Source organism: Mytilus californianus, unplaced genomic scaffold (assembly GCF_021869535.1).
Source record: "Mytilus californianus isolate M0D057914Y unplaced genomic scaffold, xbMytCali1.0.p SCAF_9, whole genome shotgun sequence".
NCBI lineage: Eukaryota > Metazoa > Mollusca > Bivalvia > Mytilida > Mytilidae > Mytilus > Mytilus californianus.
In genome coordinates, this window is record NW_026262745.1 from 62,519,948 (window position 1) to 62,547,606 (window position 27,659).

The 27,659-nt window shown below is 32.7% G+C and overlaps 1 protein-coding gene across 1 annotated transcript; it reads left to right on the top strand.

The window, feature by feature from the left end:
* The first annotated feature begins 3,169 nt into the window (after nucleotides 1-3,169).
* On the top strand, nucleotides 3,170-27,658 carry LOC127714529 (uncharacterized). The gene is made up of 9 exons (XM_052220616.1): nucleotides 3,170-3,238; nucleotides 3,832-3,888; nucleotides 7,219-7,438; nucleotides 11,270-11,379; nucleotides 12,988-13,125; nucleotides 15,105-15,170; nucleotides 21,354-21,395; nucleotides 25,584-25,680; nucleotides 27,250-27,658. Exons 4-9 carry the CDS (start codon nucleotides 11,328-11,330, stop codon nucleotides 27,536-27,538), a joined length of 684 nt encoding a protein of 227 aa, XP_052076576.1. The 5' UTR covers nucleotides 3,170-3,238; nucleotides 3,832-3,888; nucleotides 7,219-7,438; nucleotides 11,270-11,327; the 3' UTR covers nucleotides 27,539-27,658.
* The last annotated feature ends 1 nt before the right edge of the window (nucleotide 27,659 follows it).

Consider the following 27,659-nt stretch of genomic DNA (forward strand, 5'->3'; position numbering starts at 1 on the left):
TTCAAAAGTCAAATATTTACCAAAACCGATTGTTTATCAAATATTTTACCATAACGTTACAGTTAAAAGCGTGTGACGTTCAGCGCGGTGAATATCACTTTTCTCCAGGTGAATATGCTTTTTTTATTCAAAATCCAATTCATAAAGAGAAAACGTTCTAAAATAATACCAATATGGAATAAAATCAAATATTAACACATAATCAAATATCAAACAGTAAGCCCGACAATAAATCAAAATTCCTAAAATGGTACCAGATTCATAAATCATTCTAACTATCTGGTCAAGGTAGAACAAAACAAAATCGAACTTTGTAAGACATAATGTACCGATCATAGAGATCATCGATATAACATTATACTTGTACATGATAACTGTTTTTTGTATTAGGTTTAACGACATATGACCTTGAAATATGTCAACTTGAAGTGACCTTGTGTAAATCGAAAGGATCAATTCGATGAAGACGTTTACTAACTTTGCAATTTTTATTTGAAAGAAACAGCATGGGTTTTCTTACAACTTTAGATGAAACAGCTGCTCTTAATTAAATCCGGAGGAATTCTGTCCTGCAAAACATCTAAGGTTCTCCTAAACAAAATGAAATGACTTGGAAATGTTTTAGATGACATGAATAATTTTAAATGTACATTAAATTTAACCAAATATACAATTATAATATTTCTTTATTTACTTGTTCTTAAACATGTTAAAGGGAAATCATCATTGCATTGCTGATTTAATGCTTGTATATTTCAATAATATACTGTTCATTAATCTGAGATTTTAAATTGTTGATTCGGCTGAAAAAAAAATGAAGACAACTAGAAGACTTGATATGTTTCTGTTTTAAATTGGAGATTTTTTTTATTTCTTTAAGAAATTCAGTTATTTGTGTGATTCATGCAACTACATCATCAGTTGATCGTGCCTTTATATGAAATTTATCTTGACTTTATGTAACTGTAAAAAAAACGACATGTTAGAGAATTTAAACTTAATGAAATATATGGTATATGTGTAGAAGAAAAACATTGACCCAAAACACAAAGCATTAAACTGTAAAGTTTATAGACTTATAACGAGTTACGATCCTAGACATAAACTCTATTGAACCAATATTCTCTCTCTCTCTCTCTCTCTCTCTCTCTCTCTCTCTCTCTCTCTCTCTCTCTCTCTCTCTGTACCATAAGGTATTTAGGTGTATAACGTTGACCCAAGGGGAGGGGGGCTTTGGGGGCACTTCATATATACAAGTTGTAATAGGACGTGCCGCTTGATTAGGTAATATTTTACAGCTTGAAAAGACTGAAAAGTATGTAAATATGTGGGAAAAATCAGAAATATATGAAAAGGTCAATATAGTTTCTATTACTTGTTATATGAAAAGCCCTGTATTTTTTTCACAGCCGAAAGTCTCGCCGGTTTTGGGTGGGTTTGCTGTATGTACTTTAAAATATTTGTTGTATTATATGTTAATTCTTCTTTGTCTGTTATCTTTCTTGGTTTTCCCGACAGTGTTTTATCCACAATTGTTCCCTCTTTTTACACTTTCATGAATTTGGTATTCCACTTCTCCAGCACACCAGACGAAACCAAACCAATATTGGAAAAAGGTTACATTTTTACCTACACAAAGATATACAATTTTAGAATAAAAATTATATGAAAGGGTGGGATAACAGAATCCCAGCGGCATCCATATCAATTAAGTTTTGAAGTAGCCCCCTTCACATCGAAATTATTGAAAACAAATAATAATATACATTTGAATTTAAATACCATGATTTTCGTTTTTTTTTTAGGTTGTCTTCTAAATTTACACATATATGATTCCTAGACTAGAATTTAAGTTTAAATCGAAAATCCCCAATGACATGCATACATCTCTTACGTACATTTATAAGTTATATCTCAGGTATCACAAGTAGTTGAACCGTTCATTTTCACATACTTATATTGAGTGATATCTTGCCGATTATTAACCATACAATACAGGGCCAAAAACGGGTGAACTATAAAGCCTTGAATCGAAAGAAGAGGTGACAGCAAGATACCCTAAAAAGTAGGACCTACAATGACGACAAGAGAAAACAGAAGCAAACGCAAACGCAAATAACAGTAAAAACGAACAGGACAGCAAATGAAAACTTTAGTATCCCAATATTGACTTATACACAGGAGTACATACACTAAGTGTGTCTTGCTTAATTAAATTTCAATCGTCACACAGATAGTATCAGACCTTGCAGGAACTTAACTTTTGTGCTATAACTGAATTTGTTCGAGTTTTTAACCCAAATTTTGAACCTAATCTTTGATATGTGATCCCAAGCGGCACAATAATCTATGTGTTCCAGATAGGAGCATTACAACACCTCCTAGCAGTAAGTATTTCATAACTAAAGACTTGTTGATATTTGAGGAAAATACTGCAACAGAGACAATTATTTTATTGGTTCATTTAAAACTTTCGACAAAGTGATTTTCTTAAAAGAAGTCCACATATTACATTGTTCACTATAGGAACATTTTTCTAAAAGATAATCTTTGATATGTGATCCCAAGAGGCAAATTAATCTATGTGTTCCAGATAGGAGCATTACAATGATCCCCGGTGTAACATTTTACTAAATGGTAACTTTTATTATGTGTTCATATAGGGAACATTTCACAAAATTAAAATGTAAATGCAGTACTTGCCGATTCTCAAGCAGATGTTTTCCTTCTTTGTGTACAAAATAATAAACGAAAAGCAAATATGCTGTAATTTGGAGTTTAGTATGACGTTCATTATCACTGAACTAGTATACATATTTGTTTAGGGGCCAGTTGAGGGACGCCTTTGGGTGCGGGAGTTTCTCGCTGCATTGAAGACCCATTGGTGGCCTTCGGCTGTTGTCTGCTCTATGGTCGGGCTGTTGTCTCTTTGACACATTCCTCATTTCCATTCTCAATTTTATGATTAACAGCAACAAACAATAACTACTGAATTACAGTCTCCTAACTTGGGACAGGCACATACTGAATGTGGCGGGGTAAACATTTTTGTCACGTCTAACTCTCCCCTTATCCGTGAACAGTGGTGTAACAGTACAACATCAGAACATTAAACTAAATGATAATATTTTGATGTGTGTCTAAAAGTGAAAACAATTATCTCATTTGTTATTATTTCTATATATTGAAACAGAAACGACGACCCAACAACAGAATCAAGATACTACACCTCCTAGCAGTAAGTATTTCATAACTAAAGACTTGTTGATATTTGAGGAAAATACTGCAACAGAGAAAATTATTATTGATTCATTTAAAACTTTCGACAAAGTGATTTTCTTAAAAGAAGTTCACATATTAGATTGTTCCCTATAGAAACATTTCTCTAAAAGATAATCTTTGATATGTGATTCCAAGAGGCAAATTAATCTATGTGTTCCAGATAGGAGCATTACAATGTTTCCCGGAGTAACATTTTACTAAATGGTAACTTTTATTATGTGTTCCCATGGGGAACATTTCACAAAATTAAAATGTAAATGCACTACTTGCCGATTCCTCAGCAGATGTTTTCCTCCTTTGTGTACAAAATAATTAACGAAAAGCAAATATGATTAACAGCAACAAACAATAACTACTGAATTACAGGCTCCTAACTTGGGACAGGCACATACTGAATGTGACGGGGTTAAACATTTTTGTCACACCAAACTCTCCCCTTATCCGTGGACAGTGGTGTAACAGTACAACATCAACACATTAGACTAAATGATAATATTTTGATATGTGTCTAAAAGTGATAACAATTATTTCATTTGTTATTAATTCTAGATATTAAAACAGAAACGACGACCCAACAACAGCATCAAGATACTAAACCTCCTAGCAGTAAGTATTTTAGAACTAAAGACTTGCTGATATTTGAGGAAAATACTGCAACAGAGAAAATTATTATTGATTCATTTAAAACTTTCGACAAAGTGATTTTTTTAAAAGAAGTCCACATCTTACATTGTTCCCTAGAGGAAGATTTCTCTAAAAGACAATCTTTGATATGTGATCCAAAGAGGCACATTAATCTGTGTGTTCCAGATAGGAGCATTACAAAACTGCCCGGAGTAACATTTTACTAAATGGTAACATTTATAATGTGTTCTCATGGGGAACATTTCACAAAATTAAAATGTAAATGCACTACTTGCCGATTCCCCAGTATATGTTTTCCTCCTTTGTGTACAAAATAATAAACGAAAATCAAATATGATTTACAGCAACAAACAATAACTACTGAATTACAGGCTCCTAACTTGGGACAGGCACATACTGAATGTAATGGGGTTAACAATTTTTGTCACGCCAAACTCTCCCCTTATCCATGGACAATGGTGTAACAGTACAACATATAATATGGGACCAATGACCTTGACAAAGGTCAGACGGTCAAAGGTCAAAGTCATGTCCTAGATAGCTAATTTTGTGTTTTTTACCATATTTTGTGGGTAATATATGTGTTCTGAGGTTTTTTAAGGTTGATTTTGGCCTTTGACCTTTCAACTTGTAATGGGATATCTCAAAAACCATCATACTTACAGAAATCTTGAAAAGTAAAAAATGTTTAGAACATCAAGGTGCAATTTTGTTAAAATTTTACCGAAGAGATTTGATCTTTCTTTCAGGGCATAACCCCCCTTAACGGTTTCTGAAAAGACAAAACTAGCTTTAACTCTTGAAACAAAGATACTAGACCCATGCACAGGGTCTTTTGCAATGTCATCAGGGACCAATGACCTTAAAACGTACATACGGTCAAAGGTCAAGGTCATGTCCTGGATTGCGATTTTTTTATCCTATTCTAGGCGTTTTATGAGTGCTTTAAAGCTTTTCAATGCACTCTTCGTCTGTTTAAATATATATTTTACATTATGAAAAGGCAAAAGTAAAATCACAAAAATACTGAACTCCGAGGAAAATTCAATCGGAAAGTCCCTATTCACATGGCAAAATCAAATGACAAAACACACCAAACGAATGGACAACAAATGTCATATTCCTGACTTGGTACAGGCATTTTCAAATGTAGAAAATGGTGGATTGAACCTGGTTTTATAGTGCTAAACCTCTCACTTGTACGACAGTCTCATCAAATTCCGACCTGAATTGTTCACGAACAATTGACATTTTAATTTCCATTTAATTGAAAATGTTTGTGTCATTAAGGTGCAACTTTGTTACATATTGACCGAAGAGATTTGATTTTTTTGTCGGTCCGGAGTTATCTGCCCAAAACCTAAAAACCTTGTAATGGGATTAACACCATACTTGTAATGGGTAGACAAAAACCATATGATGGAATTTGTTCACTGCCATACCGTGGTTCTTTAAAAAAATAACCGATGTCGGTTGCCAACTCATACCCAGAAACCGTAAGTCGGGACCATCTAGGATCTTCACCAATGATTATCAATTCATGTGACCCTGAAAATGCCTCAAGGTCAAATTTTGAGGTTGATCTTGATCTTTGACCTAATACTTGTTATTGGATGTCTCAGAAATCAATATGAATACATAAGGCTTGAATTGTGGAGAATGTTTGGGTCATTAAGGTGCAACTTTGTTACATTTTTATCAAAGAGATTTGACCTTTTTTAAGGGCCATAACATCCATTAATCGGTTCTGAAAAAAACAATTAGCTTTATCTCTCAAACCAAAGGTCTTAGACACATGAGGTCTTTCGCATTGACATCGAGGACCAATGACCTTAATGAAGGTCAAGGAAATGTCCTAATTAGCGAATTTGGTATTTGTTTACCCTCTTTTTTTAGTGTTGTATGTGTGTTTAGAAGGTTTTCAATGCATTCTACGTCTTTTTGAACACATTACTTACATTATGAAAAGGAACGACCTCTCAATTGTTCACGAACGATTTACATTTTAATCATTATTATTATTCATTTGCCAACTTTTGACAAGATTTGCCTCCGTCACCGTAAGACATCAAGCTTTCAGGTTAACACTTTGTATCGGTGTCACAAATACCTATCCTGAACTCACCCTGTGAGTCATTAAATTTTGTCGGACCTGCGTTATTTACCCAAAACAAAACAACCTTGTTAACAGATGAACACAGTTACCGTAATAGGTAGAAAACAACCGATGGATGGAATTTGTTCAAGTTCAATTTCTATATCTTTGTTACTTTGGACCGAAAAGATTCAAAGACTCATTGGTAGGCTTAAGCCCTTTGAAAATAAACCAATGTTGTTTGGCCACTTAAACTCAGAAACCGTATGTCGTAGACACCAAGAATCTCCACAAATGATCATCAATTCCTGTGACCTTGAAAATACCTCAAATCCAATTTTAGGTTGACTTTGACCTTTGAACTTACATCTTGTTACAGGATCATCTCAAAAACCATAATACTTACAAAATTTTAGATAGTGGAAAATGTCTGGGTCAATAACTTTGGTAAATTCGACAGAAGAGATTTGACATTTTCCGAAAGATCAACGGTGTCTGCAAAGACAAAATTATCATTAACTCTTGAACAAAAGGTCATAGACCCATCGGGTCTTTTGTAGTGGCATTGGGGACCAATGAGTTTGAGAAATATCAAAAGGTCAAAGTTCAAGGTCATTTTCTTGATAGCGATTTTTGTGTTTTTGATCCTTTGTAAAGGGTTTTATGATTGTTTAATTGCTTTTCAATGCATTCTACTTCTATCTAATCATATATCTTACATTCTGAAAAGGAATATCTCTTAGTTGGTCACGAACAATTGACATTTAAATTTATAAGTGTTCAACTCATTCTTTTTAACAAGGGAATACACCTTGTGTCATATTGTTTAACGTATCTGATATATAGTCATGACATTTGGATTTTTAAGTGTCCTTGAATGACCACAGGCAGTTGCATTTCAAAGTATACAAACTATTAAAACTATTATTTACGGAGATAATCGATATAATCTAAGACTATTTCCACAATTGTTAACGATTTAAAATGATTTGAAGTTATAATGTAAAGTTCATGATTAGGAGTTTTTGTACTTGTTAGATTTTTTGTCAAAAGTAAGCAGCTGATGTCTATCGAAAATTAATTTACGTTGTTTTGTCCATTTTGTTTTTTTTAGCGATGAAATGATCTATGAGTTTGACTCTCCCTCTGGTATCTTTCGTCCCTCTTTTCTGAACTGTTTTTTTTTTAATTTTCAGATGGTGCTAAATATTTGCCTACAGATCTAAAGAATGCAGCATGGGAATATAATTACACAAAAGCATCAGACAATTCAGAACAATCGACAATTCTCAACATCGCAACTACAACGTTACAAAATTCTGTCATCAATTTAAACGCTTATGGAACAACAATCGACGATTGGACTTGCATTAATAGTTTAAACATCTCTAACACACAGACAATTGTAGTTTTCAAGTAAGAAATATGTCAGAATTTATTTTAAAAACTTGTCATCGTACATGATACAATTTAAAGGGATTGACACATTACATCAGTGAGACAGTACCCAAACAACAAAAATAAGCATATAACTGCACATATGTTCATAGGACGATACATAGGGTTTGTTGTGTTATATGTACCTAATGCGAATGCGAACGACAAATACGTCATCGGGATAATATATGTCGTCCTGCGTCCTTGTCATCCGCGTTGTCGTCAGATTCACACCGTTTATCCACACCTTAACAAACCGATGGATAGAATTTAACCTAAATTCACAAATTATTCTACAGGACAGGATGCTGTACAACACATAATTTTACTTTTGAACCGAATTCAAAATAAACCTATATAGGTTAAATATATAAAAAGGTAAAGAAGAACAATTTCGATTGTCTGAAAAACTGGTTAAAGGTCAAGGTCACAGATGATACATCAGATGAAATATATATATATATCGTTGTTCGACCTGTTAGTCAAATGCGTTTTGTTTAATATACTTTTTCACTTCATTGGTCTTTTGAAAATGTTGTTTTGCTGTATTTAGACCCCTCTACCAAGAAATTTGTTTTGCATGCACACGTATAAAAATTTCGGTTTTTATCCTACGCAATCATAGGTTCGAACGTTGTTTTCAATTTAGACTTATTTATATTTTTTCGTTTGGGCTTGAATTATATTTGCCTTCGGGTTTATATGACTCGTCCATCCTATTTCGACTCTTCAAAATTCAAGAGTCTATCCTAAATTGAGGTAAATTATATGGCCTTCCAAATACCGTTTCGATTCCTAACATCACTGAAGAGACATTAATTGTCGAGATCCAGATATGGTGTACAAATTTTTGCACCTCATGTTTGCAGTATACCCTCTTTTCCGCAAGTTTATTGTTTTCTGTTTGGTATTAAATTAATAATAAAGATCCATTTTTGTTACATCTTGTGATCTGTTTATTTGGCAATCGCAAATGGCAGTCAGCAGGGTTTAAGAACATCCATTGTTCGACCTGTTAGTCAAATGCGTTTTGTTTAAATATACTTTTTCACTTTTTTGGTCTTTTGGAAAATGTTGTTTGTACTGTATTTAGACCACTCTACCAAGAAATTTGTTTTGCATGCACACGTATAAAAATTGCGGTTTTTATCCAACGCAATCATAGGTTTGAACGTTGTTTTCAATTTAGACTTATAAATATATCTATATATATTTCATCATATTCATTGTTTCTTGGTAATTTCTTGGAGTACAATTGTAGGATTTTATTTATCGAATAAAAGTGAAAGCAGGAAACCAAAAGATGTTAAAGTCAAAGGTCAATTGTCACAGTAACAGTTTATAACTATAATTGTGCACAGTATGACATTCTTTCAAATCTTGGTTTCATAAAGAAATTTCTTAAATATGTCTTTTATTTTTCTTTGAATTTTTTCTTATGGAATTTGTCTCAAGACCTAGGATTCGACAGGGTTCCTTGTAAACCTGTTAATGTTTTAAAAAGGTTGATTTATTTTAATTTTTAGTGACATTATTGGGAAAGTGTCCCCTAGACCTCATGGATTAGCCGGAATCAAGGAAATCACAAATACAAATTTATGATTGTTACAAATTTGCTTCTTTTTTTTTTATCAGTGTGGTGTTTTAAATAGTAATTCAAATATGCCATTATGGGTTGTAACACATTTGCCACCGACCGATTAAAATTTACCGATAAAAGATATGTTTGCTTTGTTCCTATAATGGATTTGGCTATTATTTGTAGGTCCTTTTTGGTGATAAAGCTCTTTAACTGTTTCGGTTCGTACATATCCGTTGCTTTCAAATACTTTCTTTAAATGTTCTCGATGAAGATAAATCCAGAAAACAGCTTCGGAGGCATGACCGTTATAAAGAGTTTTTTTCAATTTTTTTCAAGCGAAGAACCTATAAATAGACACAGACCATTACTTATTAATCCTTTCAAAAAATGTCTAGTTCGTATAGCACCACTTTTTAGCAATCTTTTTGGGTGTTAGTTTTGTAAAGATGATTATTACAATTATTGTATTCATCAACATTTAATATCAACATTATTAAATCAAGATAAAAAGTCTGAGGTCCGCAAAATATCCTTTTCAAGATTTAATAATTGTGATATTAAATTTTGATCAAAAACCAAATCTGAATTATTATACAGAATTTGATATGACGTAATGCTACTTGGGTTACTTGTTTGTGTTTATAGAGTCTTTTTGTTGAACAATATTCAACAGGTCTAAATCAAAACTATAACCGAATGTAGTAGCCGCCACCGTTTTCGACAAACACAACTTGGTATTTATTGTAATTGAAAATGGCCGTTAATTCAAAAGTGTTAATTTTACTTCATGCACATTCAAAACAAAAATATTTTCTGAGGGTTTATTTTTACATTTACAATAAAATGGCAAAAATGTCCCCTTGTGTAAACTTTATCTTTATGGCAAATCAGACTCAATGACAAAAAAAAGCTAAATTAAATAAAACATTATGTGCTAGATGAATTGCAAAAATTAAAATCCGCCAAAATAAACGTCTTAATATTACAAAATATTCAACGACTCAAACGTGTCAGGACACTGAATATGAATTACAAGTCCAGGAAAGTATGACGAAAGGTTTGATATCTATAACATTGATTAATAATAGTTCAAGCAGTTGCATGGCTATATTTGTTTTAATCCTGCGAGTATCCAACCGCTCTACTATGAGAACATTGGTGATGTTTACGAAAAAAAGAATAATAGGCAAACACACAAAGGATAGATAAAAGCATGGTAGATATAAAAGAGAATAATTTATTAAACAAATACTAAAATACTAAACACTCCAAGAATACCATTTTAGATACCCCATCTAGACTCTCTGACATCGGTTCATGCAAAGAAGTAATTGTTCTGATAAAACGCACAATATGAAAAACCATACTAAACAAATGTCAAACTCCAAACATTTTTATTATCTCAATTTTGAAGCGTAAGGGAAAACAAAGCTTAAACTTGTTGTAATGTTTGATGTAACATGTACTATACTGTATGACTTTCACTTCAGTACTGGAATGAACATGACGATATTGTGTTGTAAAAATTTGCTATTAAAACATTTTGGAAATTATTTTTTATTAAGGATTATACCTCCCTCATGCAAAGCTCTGAATCTTTGCCTGGATTTTGCTTTCGTTTTTGTCATTTTGGGTGTTACATGTATTAGCTCTTTAATTTTCGAGTAAGGTTTTAACTTTTCAAATATGTTGGCCTCGGGCATCATTGTTGAGACACTACTTGTCGAAATGTGCTTATGGTGCAATACAATTGGTACCGTTTATGTTAATAATTATAGAATAACAAATCGAAGAATTCAAATAGAGAAAAATATTCAACGAGTGACCGAACAACACATTAATTCACGAATGCGCGTAGCGCATGAGTTAATTATCAGTGTTGTTCGGTCACGAGTCGAATATTTTTCGATATTTGAATTCTTTGATTAGTTATTCTTTTTATTACATTGGCAAATGGCTTTTTTTATAAAATTAAAGTAGAAAATGTAAGGAACTATATCATTTTCTACGCATTCACAATTTGTTTTGATCCGACGTAATCGACGTCTTGACAACGCCTATTGTTGTATGACGTCAGAGGAGTGAAATAAACACGTTTATTTCACATGTGAAATTATCGGTTTTCATTACAATGGGAAATCAATGTAATTCATTGCAACCAATGTAATAAATATAAATATATTTGTGATTGTTATTCCTGCATGTATATGTTTTATGATATGTTTCAGAAGTGACACAAGCTTTACCACTGGACCTTTTTTAGGTAGCAGAAGGCTATATCTTTGTATGAAATTGACAAAAGTTACCAACGATTTATATTACTTTTACCTTTTGTCAGGTATGGGACTTCATTTATAAATACTAAATAACAGTGAAAATTATCAGCATAGAAGGGACGACTAGTATAAAAAGGCAGATGAGTGTATATGCTATAGTTTTACGACGCATAAAAGTCAATTGTACGACTAACATTCTTAATCGTATAAACATAGCTGACAAACATTGCATATAACATATACTTCGTCTCAATCTTAGCCAATAATGTAAAATCTATAAATTTGCGGTAGCAAATAGTTTGTCCTACCCTCAGCGGGATTTGTTCTCATGCTGATGTCATGAATTAGCAACTCCTTCTTAACTGTATTAAATTCAGTTTGTGTTAGTCGAATGCTGTTTTTTTTTTCTCATGTCGGCTTCATGAAATCGTAACAGTGGACATGATATAAAGTGGTATTTTCGAGAGTACCTAGCAGACCTGATAAATACCTTCCATGTAGCAACGTCGATGTGTTTTTATCATATACGTCTACAACCTCACAACTGATATACTCTCTTGATAACCAAGGACTAAACAGTTAAAAATAGGTCGGACACTACACATTACAAATACATGAAATAGGTTGTCTCAAAAACAGCCCAACAATATTGGATCTGCAAGTTTGCGGTATCAATTATGTGTCCTTACCTAAGTGAAATTTGATCACATGTTTATGCGACGTTGTTTCAACTGCTCCTGTACTCTGTATTTCCAATAAATCCACTTGACCAACAAAGGAAATATACACATATGCACGTCCGATACACCTTAGAAAAGAATGATGGATATTAAGAAATGAAAATACCTGATAATGAAACTGGAATTACTCAAAAATGCATGTTTTGAATGCAAATATCAGCACATTGTTACATGTATTAATGCTCGGAAGGAAAAACAAAATATGAAAATAAATTTAAAGAAACTTTAGATAGCTTTGCCCTTACAAAAATATTGATGTTTGAAAAAGTTTTCGATAGAGGTTTTGTATTTAAAACAGTCTCGCTCAGCCATTTTAGGGTTTTGCATATTATTTATGTATCATTATAAAGTTATATATATATATATATATATATATCAAAGTACATGTACTTGTCATAAAAAAATAAAAATGGTTATAATGATATAAATTGAATTAACATATACATGTAAATTCCTTTGAATCTTCTAAAAAAAAAGAATAAGCGCATGTAGCTACATGCATGAGACACGAATACGCATTTAAAAAGACAAAATAATTAATCAATCAAATTAACAACATTTTGCAAGCCTCATATGGAATTATTACAAACGTTTTATGACGAGCTTTTGTCTCGTTTGTATTCAAATATACCTGTTCTCGAGAATTCAACTCTTTTGATTGGCAGACAACTATTAACTTGTTTTTTTTATTATTTTATACACGAAACCAATGTTTGTGCATGCTGCCCATGAGAATGTTCCATCTACACAAATCCTAGGAATATTCCGAAAAGCAGTGCATATCAAATACAAACAACTTTATCCAAATCAAAGGATTCCGTCTATAATAAACATTTAAAAATTAGGTAATACATTTGAGAGGGGGATTATAAAGTCTTCCTCCTCAGCTTTATAAACCGTTATATCATACACATTGTTTTCTTTTTAAAGATATTTTTACTGGGGTCACTCCGAATGAGAGAGTGTTTGCGTCAGAAGGAGGAAACGCACCAGATGATGATGCTCCGATGTGTAGTACATTTTGTATATACACAGACTCACCGAAAATTCGCACATTAAGAAGACAAGGTAAACTTTATTTATATACATATACTATAAAAAAAAAGAAGCGTACGAATTCAAAGTCAAAGGGAAACTGACAAAACCATGACAAATAAAACAAACAAATTAGACGAAATGACAAACAAGTCCACAAAACACTAGATACAAAGCTAAACACTGAACAACCTGAATCCAACCAAAAACCCTAGTCGATCCCAGGTTTTCCAGAATGGCAAGCATACATATAATGGTAGCTTGACTGTGCATATTAATTCCCGCCTATGATAGTGAGGGCATTATTTATTAGTCTGTGTGTCCATCCCGTCTCCATTGATAACGGTAGTTCATCGTTAAATTGTAGTCATATTGATTTGATACCCTCTAAAGATTTCAAGTTTACAAGTGTTAAATATTTCAAAAATATCCAAAATTAGGATGTTAACTCACATTTCACCGTGCTATGAACATCGAAAAGTGGCAGTTCGAACTGAGCTTGGTGTACTATGGACATCTTTTATAGTTCTGGTGTTTTTTATTTTTCGACTTATAGTCGATTCTTATTAAGCACAATTTACAACTTTACAACGTCCAATCAAAATGCTTGCATTTACCTTCTGAGTTCTATGGTACATATTCGTATTCTTATAGCTATGCATGAATTACCACAAGGGTACAATGAGTTTATATTCTAAGGGGATTTTACCTATTGTGTAACATGGAAATGCAGAAAGGGATTTCAAATATCAAACACTCGTTAAACTCCGTAGTTAGCAAACACTTTACAGTGTTTCTGCGGTTTTTTATTTTTTCATAATGTTATATATATTTTGATTTCAAAATCTCGTCTTAAACGAAAACAAAACATTTTAATGATGTGAATTTGATAAATTGGCACATGTGTACATTGCTCATTGAAACAAATACTAGTATTGTATTATAAAGTACAAATACAGAAAAAGATCATTACACAATCTAAATATAAAATAAAGATCATAAAAATCAACTGTCAACGTTTCTTTTAAAGAAGTTAATTGCAATATTGTTCATATAAATATATTGATTTGAATTTTGTTCATGTAAAAGGCCACATTTTATTGTAGCAATCGAAGCCGGATAAACTCAGTATTGTTCTGAGACTTGCAATTATTTTTTACACAATTCAGAATCTATTTATTCATGTTATTATTACAATATTTTTATTCTTGATTCATGATTTGCTTTTTAAGTGAAAGCACTTTTATACCAAACAGAAGCCATAACTCTTGATGTTCATACAATTTAGCACTTGAGAACCTGCTTGCTATACTTTACAGTCGCATTTTTTGTATAAGATTGCTCCAACATTTGTCCAATGTCACGTTTATAATCCGATCATTTGGCGAATATCCATAGTCAATATCTTCTTTCAATGTAACGGGATAGAACTTAAAGAGCTCCTGGACGTATGGTCAAACTCAAAAATGATCTCTATGCGCAAAAGAACAGCTGATTTTGGCTGATTACAAGGTTTTTCTTTTAAGTAGGTTAATGAGTGACGATATGGTATATCTCAACTAAGCATTGAGACCGAATATCATGCATACTGTCAGTCTAGGGACTCGAAGTTATTGGTCCGACCCTTTGTAAGCAAGTGGGCAGTGAACCCTGTGACCACACCTATTTTACTGTTTTGACAACCAATTTTAGATGTTTTTAGCTATTTGTGAACTCATAGCCAATTGTGTTAAATTACAACTACAACACACTAGTAGATCAATTTGCCCATTTTTCTGTAAAACTAACATCAGTATTAGGAACCTCTCTATGGTGATAAATCCACCGCCACAAAGCAAATTGTCCTCATTGAAACTAGCCAACAATTTAAATAAGTTAATATAGCAGATGGTATTTAAATCAAAATTGTCAATAAAGACAAAATATTTACATGTGTATTGTGAAGCAAGATATAATGTTCATATCAACTAAGGACTCATATTTTTTTCTTATATAACTGTTTTTCGTTTCAGGAACTAGTGACGAAGTACCTGGTGATGCAGCGTTATGTGAACCATGTGACAACACATGTGAAGTGGGTGTGTATACTTTTATGAAAATTAATAAAATGCATAACCTTAATTGAAGATCGATGGTCGGTGGCTCTCTCCGGGTATTCCAACCTCCTCAACCAATACAAAAGTTACGGTTAAGATATAGTTAAGAGCGCTTAAAGTGGAGTTAAAACATAAACAGTTACTAAAAAATGTTGACACAAGTCATTATATAAAAATGTGTATATATGTATATGTATATAAATAACATTTTCATTGTTTATATGATGAACCCATTGATATCATTAAGGAGAAGTTTCAACACTAACAAGGGACGACCATATATACAATTTAGTTATACTTTATTAATATAGATGTTAGGAATGTCCATGAATCGATTACACAAATTAATACATGGTCAGTTGAATTCTTTTGCTACGTTTTGGCTGCTTTATACTAAATATAGAGATGTTCAATAGATATAAGAAAATGTGGTATTAGTGCCAATGAGACAACTCTCCATCCAAGTCACAATGAGTAAAAGTAAACCATTATAGGTCAAAGTACGGTCTACAACACAGAGCCTTGGCTCACACCGAACAGCAAGCTATAAAGGGCCCCAAAAATTACTAGTGTAAAACCATTCTAACAGGAAAACCAACGGTCTAATCTATATAAAAAAACGAGAAACGAGAAACACTTATGAACCACTTCAACAAACGACAACCAATGAACATCAGGTTCCTGACTAGGCGCCAACCTTCACCCTACCTAAAACAATAGTGTAACATCACAACATAAGAAGATACACTATAAAATATCAATTGAAATGGCTTAACTCAATAAAAAGATATATTAACAAAAACAAGTGAACATACACTGAATGAATAAATTTGATCTATGATACAATGTAAATACAAAATTAATAAAACACTGGGGTTAGATGTAAAACAAAAAAAAAACAATATCAGAAAGACAACCATATGTATACAAAGATGTCCCCATTAAATAATAATTAGAATGATATCGCTTTCATTTAAAATGATATTTTTTTTTCTCTATCAAATTTAATTTCAAAAGTGAACATACTACATTACACTTCCACACAATCTTATCAAGAAAAAGTTTTCATATTAAATTAAATGGTCTTTTGAAAAATCTCATTGCAAATGTATTTGCTGTTACTCGTTTACAGTCTTTTTCTGTAACGAAAAAGGAAAGTATGCTAGATACACTTACTGGAAATGTGAAGATATTATCATTGATTATTGAAGCTTTAAATTTTCTCCTGGACAACATATATGTACGTTTTGGCGATAAAGTGTATCGACGAGTAGTAGATATTTCTATGGGCACTTACTGCGCCCCTTTAATTGCAGATTTATTCCTATTATTTATTACTAAACTCAGTAAAGACACGTCATTGTTACATTTGGTTGATACATTCAACAATACCTACCGTTATCTTGATGATATTTTTTCGTTAAATAATCCAGAGTTCTCTAAATATAAAATACCGAAATTTACCCGAAAGGAACTTACTTTAACTAAATCTAACATAAACAACAGTAGTTGTCCTTTTTCTAGATTTAGACATTTCAATTTCTAAATGGAAACTCCATACTAATATTTACGACAAAAGAGACGATTTTTCATTCCCTATAGTTAATTTTCCTTTTTTTTTAGACGGCGATGTTCCTTTGGCTCCATCATACGGTGTTTATATATCCCAACTCGTTCGTTATGCCCGTGTGTGTAGTGATGTCATAGATTTTAACGAACGTAATCAATGCATCACTGGTAAATTATTAAATCAGGGATTTCTTTACCATAAATTACTTAAAACTGTTACTAAATTCTTTCATAGATACAAAGATTCAATTAGTAAATTGGGCTGTACCTGTAGGAAACTTATTAAAAACGGTACTTCACATCCTAAATTTTACGGTAATATTGTACTAAAAGCGCGAAAATCACTATGTGATCCGTGTGAACTCATCGAAAATTTAAACAAACTTATTAGTAAAGGTTTTCTTACCAATGTTAACATTGGCACAAATATCGATTTTGTCATCAGTTAATTAAAACATAAATAAATTTGTATTCTTTTCAAACGGGATGTATAAAGACACACCCACGTTCGTTTTTTTTTTCTATAAAGAGGTTAACTCCCAACTTTCCTACTGCCTGTCGATACATTTATTTTTGGCATTGAACAAGTCATGTCTTCTTTGACTGTCCATAACGTTAAAATACTAAATCCTTGGGATGTGTTTTAGTTGATTTTAGTTTCTGATGCATGATTTTTTATTATTAATTGTTTTTGGCTTTAAATTAGCTGTCAGTAACTGCGAGTACTCGCAAATCGTACTTTCTTGTTAATTTGACCTGTTGATACTATTTGTAATGCTTTTTTGTTATTTAATGTTTACTTCTCCAGGGTTATATCTCGTCTATATACCAGCTTTGATAAGTGTTTGTTATGACTATTAATTTTCACTTCTTCGTACAATGAACAACAAAATTTGTAAAAATATTTCCGTTCTCAATTTAAACTGTATACCTTACAACAAAATTCTTTTCATTTACCTGTGTATATTATTGTATTTGGCAGCTTTTTCTTCAAGGTTGTTGTTGTTTTTTGGAAATTGTTTAACATCTCACAGTGGTATACTACTGTTGCCTTTATTTATTCACCCCTTATTTTATTGATTTTGTATTTACATTGTATCATAGATCAAATTTATTTGTTCAGTGTATGTTCACTTGTGTTAATATGTCTTTTGATTGAGTTAAGCCATTTCAATTGATATTTTATAGTGTGTCTTTCTATGTTGTGATGTGACACTATTGTTTCAGATCAGGGTGAAGGTTGGTACCTATTAAAACGTTTAAACCCGCTGCATTTGTTTGCACCTGTCCTAAGTCAGGAGTCTGAAGTTCAGTAGTTGTCGTTTGTTGATGTGGTTGAAGGCCGTACCTTGACCTATAATGATTTACTTTTATAAATTGGTACTTGGATGGAGAGTTGTCTCATTGGCACTCATACCACATCTTCCTATATCTATTCATAAGTGTTTCTCGTTTCTCGTTTTTTATATAGATTAGACCGTTGGTTTTCCCGTTTGAATGATTTTACATTAGTCATTTCTGGAGTCCTTTATAGCTTGCTGTTCGGTGTGAGCCAAGGCTTCATGTTGAAGACCGTACTTTGACCTATAATGGTTAACGTTTACAAATTGTGACTTGGATGAGAGTTGTCTCATTGGCACTCATACCACGTATGTAAAAGTAGCCCTTCCCTGACAAAAATAGTGCTTTTGGTGTCATTGTTTACTTAAGCTCACCAACAAAGTTGTAGAAATGAAACTTTTGGTGAAAGAGAAATATATTAAGGCCGTTTTGAGCAAAACTCATCCTTGAGTTTGCATTATAAATTGAGGATCAATGCGCTCCATAGTATACTAATATAAGATTTCAAGAAAAACCAGGGGTTATTTCTAGTAGTAATTGGCTTCCGAACAGTACTTTTTCGCTACAAGACTTTAAACATGGTTTGAAAATTGGCATGCAGAAAGGTGACACAAGTATGATTCAGGATATACCTGGTATATATGAAGTTAAACTTAAGGTAAAATATTTAGAAAGCTGTGAAAATTGCAAAATTTTGATATAGTAAACAGATAGGGATTTGGAATTGGTTGTCTTACACCTATAGTTCTGATTGGTTTCCGGGTGATGTTGGTTTGTTCTTTTGGCTTAAATTGATTATATAATTTAATTCCTTACAGAAAGGGAAACATTACACACAGAGTGAATCATTCTGAGTATTCAAGACCTGAACAATGAATTATGTTGTTTAAGGTTCGCGATAGATACCAATTGCTTGATAAGCGCATGGGGACTTTTCCTATATATAGGTATGCCGCTAATATTAGTCGCTTTTTTGTCACTTATGTAATTTGAACCGTCAACCTCGTGAGCGCTCATTAGGAAATTCCAAATGATTTGAAAGCTTTACTAACCACCATGAAGTTAGAAGGAAAAGAACCAGAATGGAAATTTAACGCTAGTTCTAACCAAGTTACAGTCCAACTCACCTGGATCAAGGCCAAGGACCTGGACACCACATCCAGGAAACCTAGGCCGGCCCTACAAAGGAAACAGAAGCCTCCATCTACCAGGAGACGAAATTACCAGCGTTTCACCAAGTGGATGGACTCCTGAAAAGCCGTTGCTTCAGCTGCTACCCCGTAACTTACCTTCAGTACAAACGAAGACAACATCTGTCAGACTCAAGCCAGGGACACAGTTATTGGTATACCACTCACACCAACAAAGTATCGTGGAGAACCAGAGGGTGTCAACATCAAGACGGACATTGTAACCAGTCCATACAACTCCCAGAATGCATGCCATCGCCGATACTTCTATACTCCATCCAAACCTAGAGGTAAGGGTAGTAGGATAGATTTTACTGATAGGTTTGACCTAGATGGTCCCGACCTACTTCGTACACCATCACACACACATCTCCGATAACCATGCCAGATCCAGAGGCCATTCAAACTGCCTTTGCCTTACAAGAACGACAAGACACTCCGTATCAGACTCAACCACCAGGTCGGAGCAAGAAAAAAGGGAAAAGAACAACTGCAGATCCAACTCTGCAAGAATAGGTCCATGAAGTACACAATATCCACACAGATAGCCGGACACTAAAACCCAACATCTATCTATTTGTCCCTTTTTGAAATGTTTAATATATACCAATGAGGTGTGATTGTATGTAGATAAAATGTCTATGAGTGGAAATATAAATGTCAATGGGTAAGGCATATTCGTCTTTTGTTATGTTGACTGAAAACTATGGACTAATTATTGTATCTAACTACATGTGTTATGAATGGTCTATTTCGTTAACATTTAATTGACATGTCAATTGTATGGCTGATATCTAGTAATATGTATATATGGGTGATGGTTTTTCTATGATATGTATTTAAGAGTACAGATTTTTAAATAAATCAATACATGAATTCTGGTTGGGTTTGAAACCCAAACCAGACGTACTTGTCCATTTGTTCCCCTGAACAATTAAACCAGGCACAAAAACTGGTATACGTTTGATGTGTATTTCAAACCAAACCGTACCTGTTTTGAAAGGTTAACCGTGTTGTAAAATAAGTTCCATGCGTGTGTGTTTTTTTTTCCTTTGCATTTAAAATCTTTCACAGGTGTGTCTATTAACATGATTAAGCGGTACCAAATGTAATTATATCTAAATAGTAAAATAACAAAAAAGACCAAACTCCAAGGAAAATTCAAATCAGAAAGTCCTTTATCAACTGGCAAAATCTAAAGCTCATACACATCAAACGAATAGAAGACAACTGTCATTTTCCTGACTTCATACAGGCATTTCGTTATGTAGACAAATGGTGGATTAAACATTGTTTTATAGCAAGCCAAAGCTATCACTTGAATGACAGTTTTTTTTTTCTCTCTTAAACTTACCAGACCCAGAAAAAAATGCATTAAAAACAGTATCAGAGATTTTTTGCATACGAAACTGTAAATAACCTATTCAGGAATCTGTACGACACGCTTTGTTTTCTACATTGGTATCTTAGCTGGTGTACTGGATATACGAGAAAGTTAGTGTTTCCGTACTGCTTTCCGTATTTGAATTTTAAAACTTGACTAAATGCATTCAGCTTACAGATCATAAATCATACTTATATAAGTTTTCAACTTAATGTTGACTTTAAACGATATTCTTTTGCCATTTTTCGTTTTGATGTTCTTATAGGTTACATGTATTTGCTTAACATTGACTTTCTAGTATTTGATTAGTGTTAATTGTCTCGAGTTATGATTGTGTGTTTTTATTTTCAACAGGGGTGACAACATTAATTTAAATTGATAATATAAATTGAAGAAATGATTATATAAATATAAAAGAATATAAAACGGCAACAACATAGTACCCGAACACCACTTTAAAACAAAAAGGCAAAAAATTAGAAAAAAAAAAAAAAATCACCTCTCCCGAAAAAAAAACTTGTCAACTGAACTGCAGAACATAATAAATTAGTTTATAGATACTGCTTATTAGTATCCACTTTGGTACTCTTACATTTAAATTATTTTGTACGTACTAATTTATAATGAAAAAAGCAAACTGTATTGTATCCATCTACTAATATGTATTTATCTGTTTAATAGAAGACGGAGTATCCACGGAAGAAAAGTCAAATGAATCAGCATGTAAGTTTTGATAGTCTATGATTAATTCTATATTCAAACTATAAAGCTATTTTTGGACATGAATTTGAAAGTTACGAAATAGAGGGATGAGCTATTGAAAAGAAGTTAAATGTGTACGCTGTATTATGGGTCTGTACTTAGTTCTTTCATTAGCAACCAAATGAAGATGTCTTACTAAGTATAGATACAGATTTGTTAAAATGAATCCATATTGTGATGAATGTTAATCATATACGGGTTAGCGGAGGTTGAGCAGGGTAGTCGGATATAAGTTTAACTTTAAAAAAAATACTAAATACGTTTGTGTCATCCATTTGCATAAATATTAAAAAAAAGGGAAACTAGCAAATTGAGATACAAATCAATAAGTCAAATTAAAAAAAAACAACAACAACAAAAACAATAGATAACATCACACTACACAAAAAACTTAAGGCTGAACAGCAGGACAATATTCGGCGATGAATGCAGGTGCTGTGGAAGGGTAAGTAGTTCATGTTCCACCTATGACCCCGTAGTGTTAATTTTCAATTTAAGATTAAGCATATTTTTTCTAGAGGTTATTGTTGTGTAAAGTGGGGCGATACATTCACATACTTAATGAAATTTCAAAAGACTTTAATATAAAGTTTGTGCATCAGCGGCGAGATTTACAAATCAAAATCGTTTATTTTTTATCATTGGTTTTATCTTAGTTCTATATGAATTTTAACCAAAGATTCAAGACTAAATATTCATTAACTGTACTTGATATCCATACTACGTAAGTGTCCTTACAAACAACTTGGTGTGTCAAATACCCCATAAAACAGCTTTCTAAACTAGCAACATTTGCTTTATCAACAAAGAAAACCAAAAAAATCCATCTGTAATAGTAATGCAAAACGACAGTATTCTTTTGTTACATCTTCGAAAATGTGTACTTACTGCTGTGGTGGAACTGTTTTTCATCTTCGAAAATGTACACGAAATAAATTGGCGAATCATTTGATCAAAGGAATCAACTACATATACATTCAAACACGATGTAAAGAACATTGATTTTAGTTCAATTCGTATCAGCTATTTAGACCCAAACATTACAAATGGCTTATGCCGAGTGTGCTTGATCGAGGTACAAACTATCTACTTTGACGTGGATACATTGATTGTAGATGATGTCACAAAATCTGAAATAGAAGATTTCTTTATTAAGAATATATTTTACCGCTAACAATGCAATGAATTCAATTAACCGAACTGCAAAAATAGAACTAGTTATACCAAAACGGATGCAAAACAACTGTTTTCGTTTGTTTGTAACTTCATAAGAATAACATGTTAGGATATAGATATTCTGAATGTCATTGGAGTGACACAAAACACTGTCAGAGATCGAAAATTAGTAGGAACAAGACTGGAAAAGGACCGCTAATATGTATGCAAAAAGAACAGTCATATAATGTATGGTCAAAATAAAGAAGTCTAGATATATGAAAAACTCATTATATATATCAGGATTTACTGTTTTAATTAATTGCCATCAAACGCGAGTCTCGTCCACAAAATCCTCACCAGCGACGCTCGAATCGAAAAAGTTAAAATGGCTTAACAAAGTACGAAGTTGAAGATTAACGAGGACTCAAAATTCCGAAAGATCTTGCCAAATATAGCTAAGACTCCTTGGGTAAAAAATCCGTAGCATTTCGAAACATGCAAAGTCTTGTAATGAGTTAATTTATAATAATTACCATATCAATGATAATGCATGTCAACATCGAAGTCTTGACTCCTGTGCTCCGGGTACCCTCAGCAATTAAACATCCACCAGTAGTGGTATCGATACAGTGGTTGTGAATAAACTCATCATAGATACCAGGATTAAAAAATGTAACACAAGACGCGCGCCTCGTCGGCAAAAGACTCCCTAGTGACGGTCGAATCAAAAAATAAATTGTCAAATAAAGTACGAAGTTGAAGGGCATCGATGACCCATAATAACGAAAGGTCTTACAAAATACAGCTAAGACAATCTACTCCTAGGATAGAAAACCCTTAGTATTTCGAAACATTCAAAGTTTTATAATCAGTTAATTTATAATGATGAACATATCGATAATAATTCATGTCAACACAGAAGTGCTCACTACTGGGCTGTTGATACCTCCATGAAGAAACCTCCTCCAGGAGTGGCTTAGACCTAACGATTGTAAATAAACAAAATATATATACCAGGATTAAATAGTTTTACGCCAGACCTGTTCCTCGTCCACAAAAGACTCATCAGCGACGCTCGAATCAAAAAGATGTTCAAAAAAAGGGGGGGGGAGTAAGAAGTTGACGAGCATCGAGTATCGAGTACCCAAAATTCCGAAAGGCATAAACTATAACTTGAAAACAATGAAAACTAGAGAGCCTTTAATGAATATATTAAAAAAGAATGATACACACTATATGATTATAATACTTAAATTTGAGATTCTGTTCAAATATTATCGGGTATTATTTTACCAAAAGCCCCTGTTGGTATTGTTCGCTTATTATCAAATTGATAACGAGATTGTTTTTTTAAAATTGAAATAGTGACGAAGGGACAATTCCTAAAATGAACAGAGTATGCTCCCTGTTACTAAACCTATACAAAATACCCAGCCTTTCCCTTATAGCTATGTTTTGCCGTTGACAAGTTTGGCTTAAAAATGAGTTGTTTCTCTCTGCCAAAACATCACAAATGTTTCACATTGTCTTTTGCACAATATCGGTTCTATCAAACCAGAACATGGAAGTAAAAAAAGTCAAAAATTTCTATAACATAACCTCGATCATTCTTACTAAAGGGTCAAGTTTTAAAATGTATAGTGCTGTTCTCTGTGATTTTAATTAGATTGTTATATACTTTCAATTGTATAAGTATACTGCTTGTACTAAGCTTTAATGAATGGAAAGCATGTTCTGCTTCAAATGTTAACCTTGTATGCTACAAATGTACTATAAATACCAAAATTTATGATGCAAGAGATGATTTTTCATTTCCTATTGTTATTTATTTATTTTTAGTGCTGACGTTCCCTTGTCACAATCTTATGGGATTCATATATCTCAACTTGTTCGATTCGCTCGTGTATGTAACAACGTATTTGATTTCAACGAAACAAATCTCTGTATTACTGGAAAATTATAACACCAGGGTTTTCGATATCACAAACTAGTCATAACATTTACTAAATTTTATCATCGATTCAAGGATTTCATTCGTAAATATAAATAAACATGCAGACATCTTATACATTCAGGTATTTCACATCCAATATTTTATGGTAATATTCTTTACAAAGCACAAAAATGTAGGCATTCACCTCAAAAGCCAACCAAACCTTAAAACAGACTTATTTGGAAGGGATATAGTTACGATACTGTTGTCAGGTCATTAAGGATTGCATATGTTGGTATTAATATTGATTCACTTATAGGGTCTTTGATCAGAAATAAACATTTATTCTAAAACCAGTTGTTGGCATGATACGGGTTATGTTCTTGTCATATATTTTATGATTGTATGATACTAAACTTCTAACGGGAGGGATTGTACCTGATTTTCATATGATGAAGACATAATATTTCAATCAGTTTAATTGAGGTGTGGAGCTGGCATGTCAGTAACTGCTAGTAGTCCTTTGATAATTTATGTATCATTGTCATTTTGCTTAGTTTCTTTTGTTACCTATTTTGACATCGGACTCGGACTTCTTTTAAACTGAGTTTTACTGTGCGTATTGATATGTGTGTCTTTATTCTACATTGGCTAGAGGTATAGGGGAAGGGTTGAGATCTCACTAAACATGTTTAACCCTGCCGCATTTTTTGCGCCTGTCCCAAGTCAGGAGCCTCTGGCATTTGTTAGTCTTGTATGTTTTTTTTTTAAATTTTAGTTCCTTTATATGTTTCGGAGTTTAGTGTGACGTCCATTTTCACTGAACTAGTATACAATTTTATTTAGGGGCCAGCTGAGGACCACCTCCGGGTCCAGGATTTTCTCGCTGTGTTGAAGACCCATTGGTGGCCTTCGGCTGTTATCTGATCTTTGGTCGGGTTGTTGTCTCTTTGACATATTCCCCATTTACATTCTCAATTTTCTAAAGATTATATTTGATGGTAATACGTAATCATGCTATTCTATTACATGTATATATAAATTTGTTTATTTTACAGCGAATACATCATTACTAGTCGGGTTGACATTTGTAGCGTTGGGACTTGTTATGATTGTATTTCTTGCTATCATGTGTGTGCTATTTAGAAGAAAAAGGTAAATTTAACATTGTGAACCATAATATTAGGTCAATGTCTTGTTGCTGCACATTAACATCTATATTTCCCTTTCCATTCACATCCAAGATAGCATTAAACATATTTCGATTTTATTTCAATAGATAATCGATAAACTTACACATATAAGGTTGTGTGGTGATTATACATATTGAGGGTAGTTGTGGGGTTAATTGAGGTTAACAGTCGATGAACTACTTAAACCATACGACCATCGAGACCCTATCAGAAGTTAGAACAATAGGCCAAAAATATAGAGTGGAGAATAATTGGATAAATAATAAAAGAGAATAATAACTAGTTTAAATATAAGTTGTATAAAAAAACAGGGAAAAAAAGGTAAAAAAAAATATAGAATAAAGAAAAATTGCCTGTTAACTGATGAAAACTGATGAATAATTTATGTTAATGTAAGATCGATTGAACATCGGTCAGACAAAACAAATGCATTTTACATGAACCATTTATTCCGATTAATGTTCATCAAATATTGCAGTTGCTTCTAACTGTATTTTAACATTCTTTTTCTCGTCTCTCCTACCTCATTTTAGTGAAAAATTTGCATAAGTTGGTATCTGCAGATACTATAAAAATTAATTATTGAAATAAAAATTAATGTTATTGTTACGTTCTCAAACTTAATTAGATATAGCTTTATTATCCCTCAACAATAATAGTATACTTCGTGCATGATGAACAGACTCTATGATAGTTTAGCTACAATACTCAATGCCATGTTTTATGAAAAAGTGAAAATAACACTTTATACATTTCATGTGTCCGACACCATAATATCGCTCGCGCCTGTATCAGAGGGAAATTATACATTTTTTTTTTGAAATTGTACCTCTACTCCTATTAAATATTAAGCCTCTCCGCCATTGGATAAGTAATATGTATTTGCATTCTTTATTAATCTTATGAATTTATTGTCTTTTTCCGCCATATGTGTTTTTTGTTTAATTATTCTTATTAATATTACACTGATTAAAATCAGAATCAAAATGTTTATTCAGAACCTGATCATTATGATCTGTGATTGATACAGTCTTCAACGTTTCCAATACTTTTAAAATATTTGTTATTATCTAAATACGAAAACCATCTCAGATACTTGTTTTAGTGGGTAAGTTTAGAAGATGAAAATGGCAATTTATAAATGGAACTGTTATTCCCATGTTTAATGATTTACATACAAATAAGAACCTATAATGATATTCTACGACTTTTTAAGAGTGATCCTTAAGAAGAAACATCTTGCACAAAATGGATTTTTAAAAGTATAGCACAGAGTCTAACCCATTTTAAATTTCCTGCGTTGCAAGAAACTATAGGGAAAAGATACTCATGGTGGAATTAAAAATGACCATGTTCTAAATAGCATACGAACAGACAATATTTATAAAAATACTACACAGAAAATAAGAGATTCAACAACACGATTATAACATATGCCAGGGGAGATCCCAAGGGCTTTAAGTTTGTAAGCAGTTCCTTCTTCCTAATCGACACCCGTGATACATTGAGGTAACTTGCATGTTTATTATAGAAAATCAACGTTTGGAGTGACTATGAGGAATAGCGACAAAAGCCCAGATGCCTATTACAGCCAGGATAATGAACTTGAGGAAGTAGAACAAAATCTTACCGTAAAGACGTCAAGTGATGAAATCGAAAAATCCAAGGGACTTGATACTAATACCCTGCCTGATGGACTGGAAACAGTAGATGAGCAAAATGTTGTTAACTGTGATACTGTTGAAACCAAAGCTAACGAGCAACAAGCTGTTGTAGGGAGACAGTCCGCAGAGAAGGAAATATTGGACAACAGTTCATAAAATCTAGCACAATTTATTACTTACAAGTCAGTTGTAATTATAACAAGTAACTGTAAATGTATCGATATTTAAATGTTTAAAATTGTAGCAAAATAAAATTAGGTAAAAAGAAAATGCGGAT

Coding starts and splice junctions, on each gene's coding strand:
- LOC127714529 (XM_052220616.1), top strand. CDS start 11,328: ATGAAATTGACAAAAGTTACCAACGATTTATATTACTTTTACCTTTTG. Junction 13,126..15,104: donor TCGCACATTAAGAAGACAAG/GTAAACTTTATT, acceptor TTTTCGTTTCAG/GAACTAGTGACGAAGTACCT. Junction 21,396..25,583: donor AAAGTCAAATGAATCAGCAT/GTAAGTTTTGAT, acceptor TTTATTTTACAG/CGAATACATCATTACTAGTC.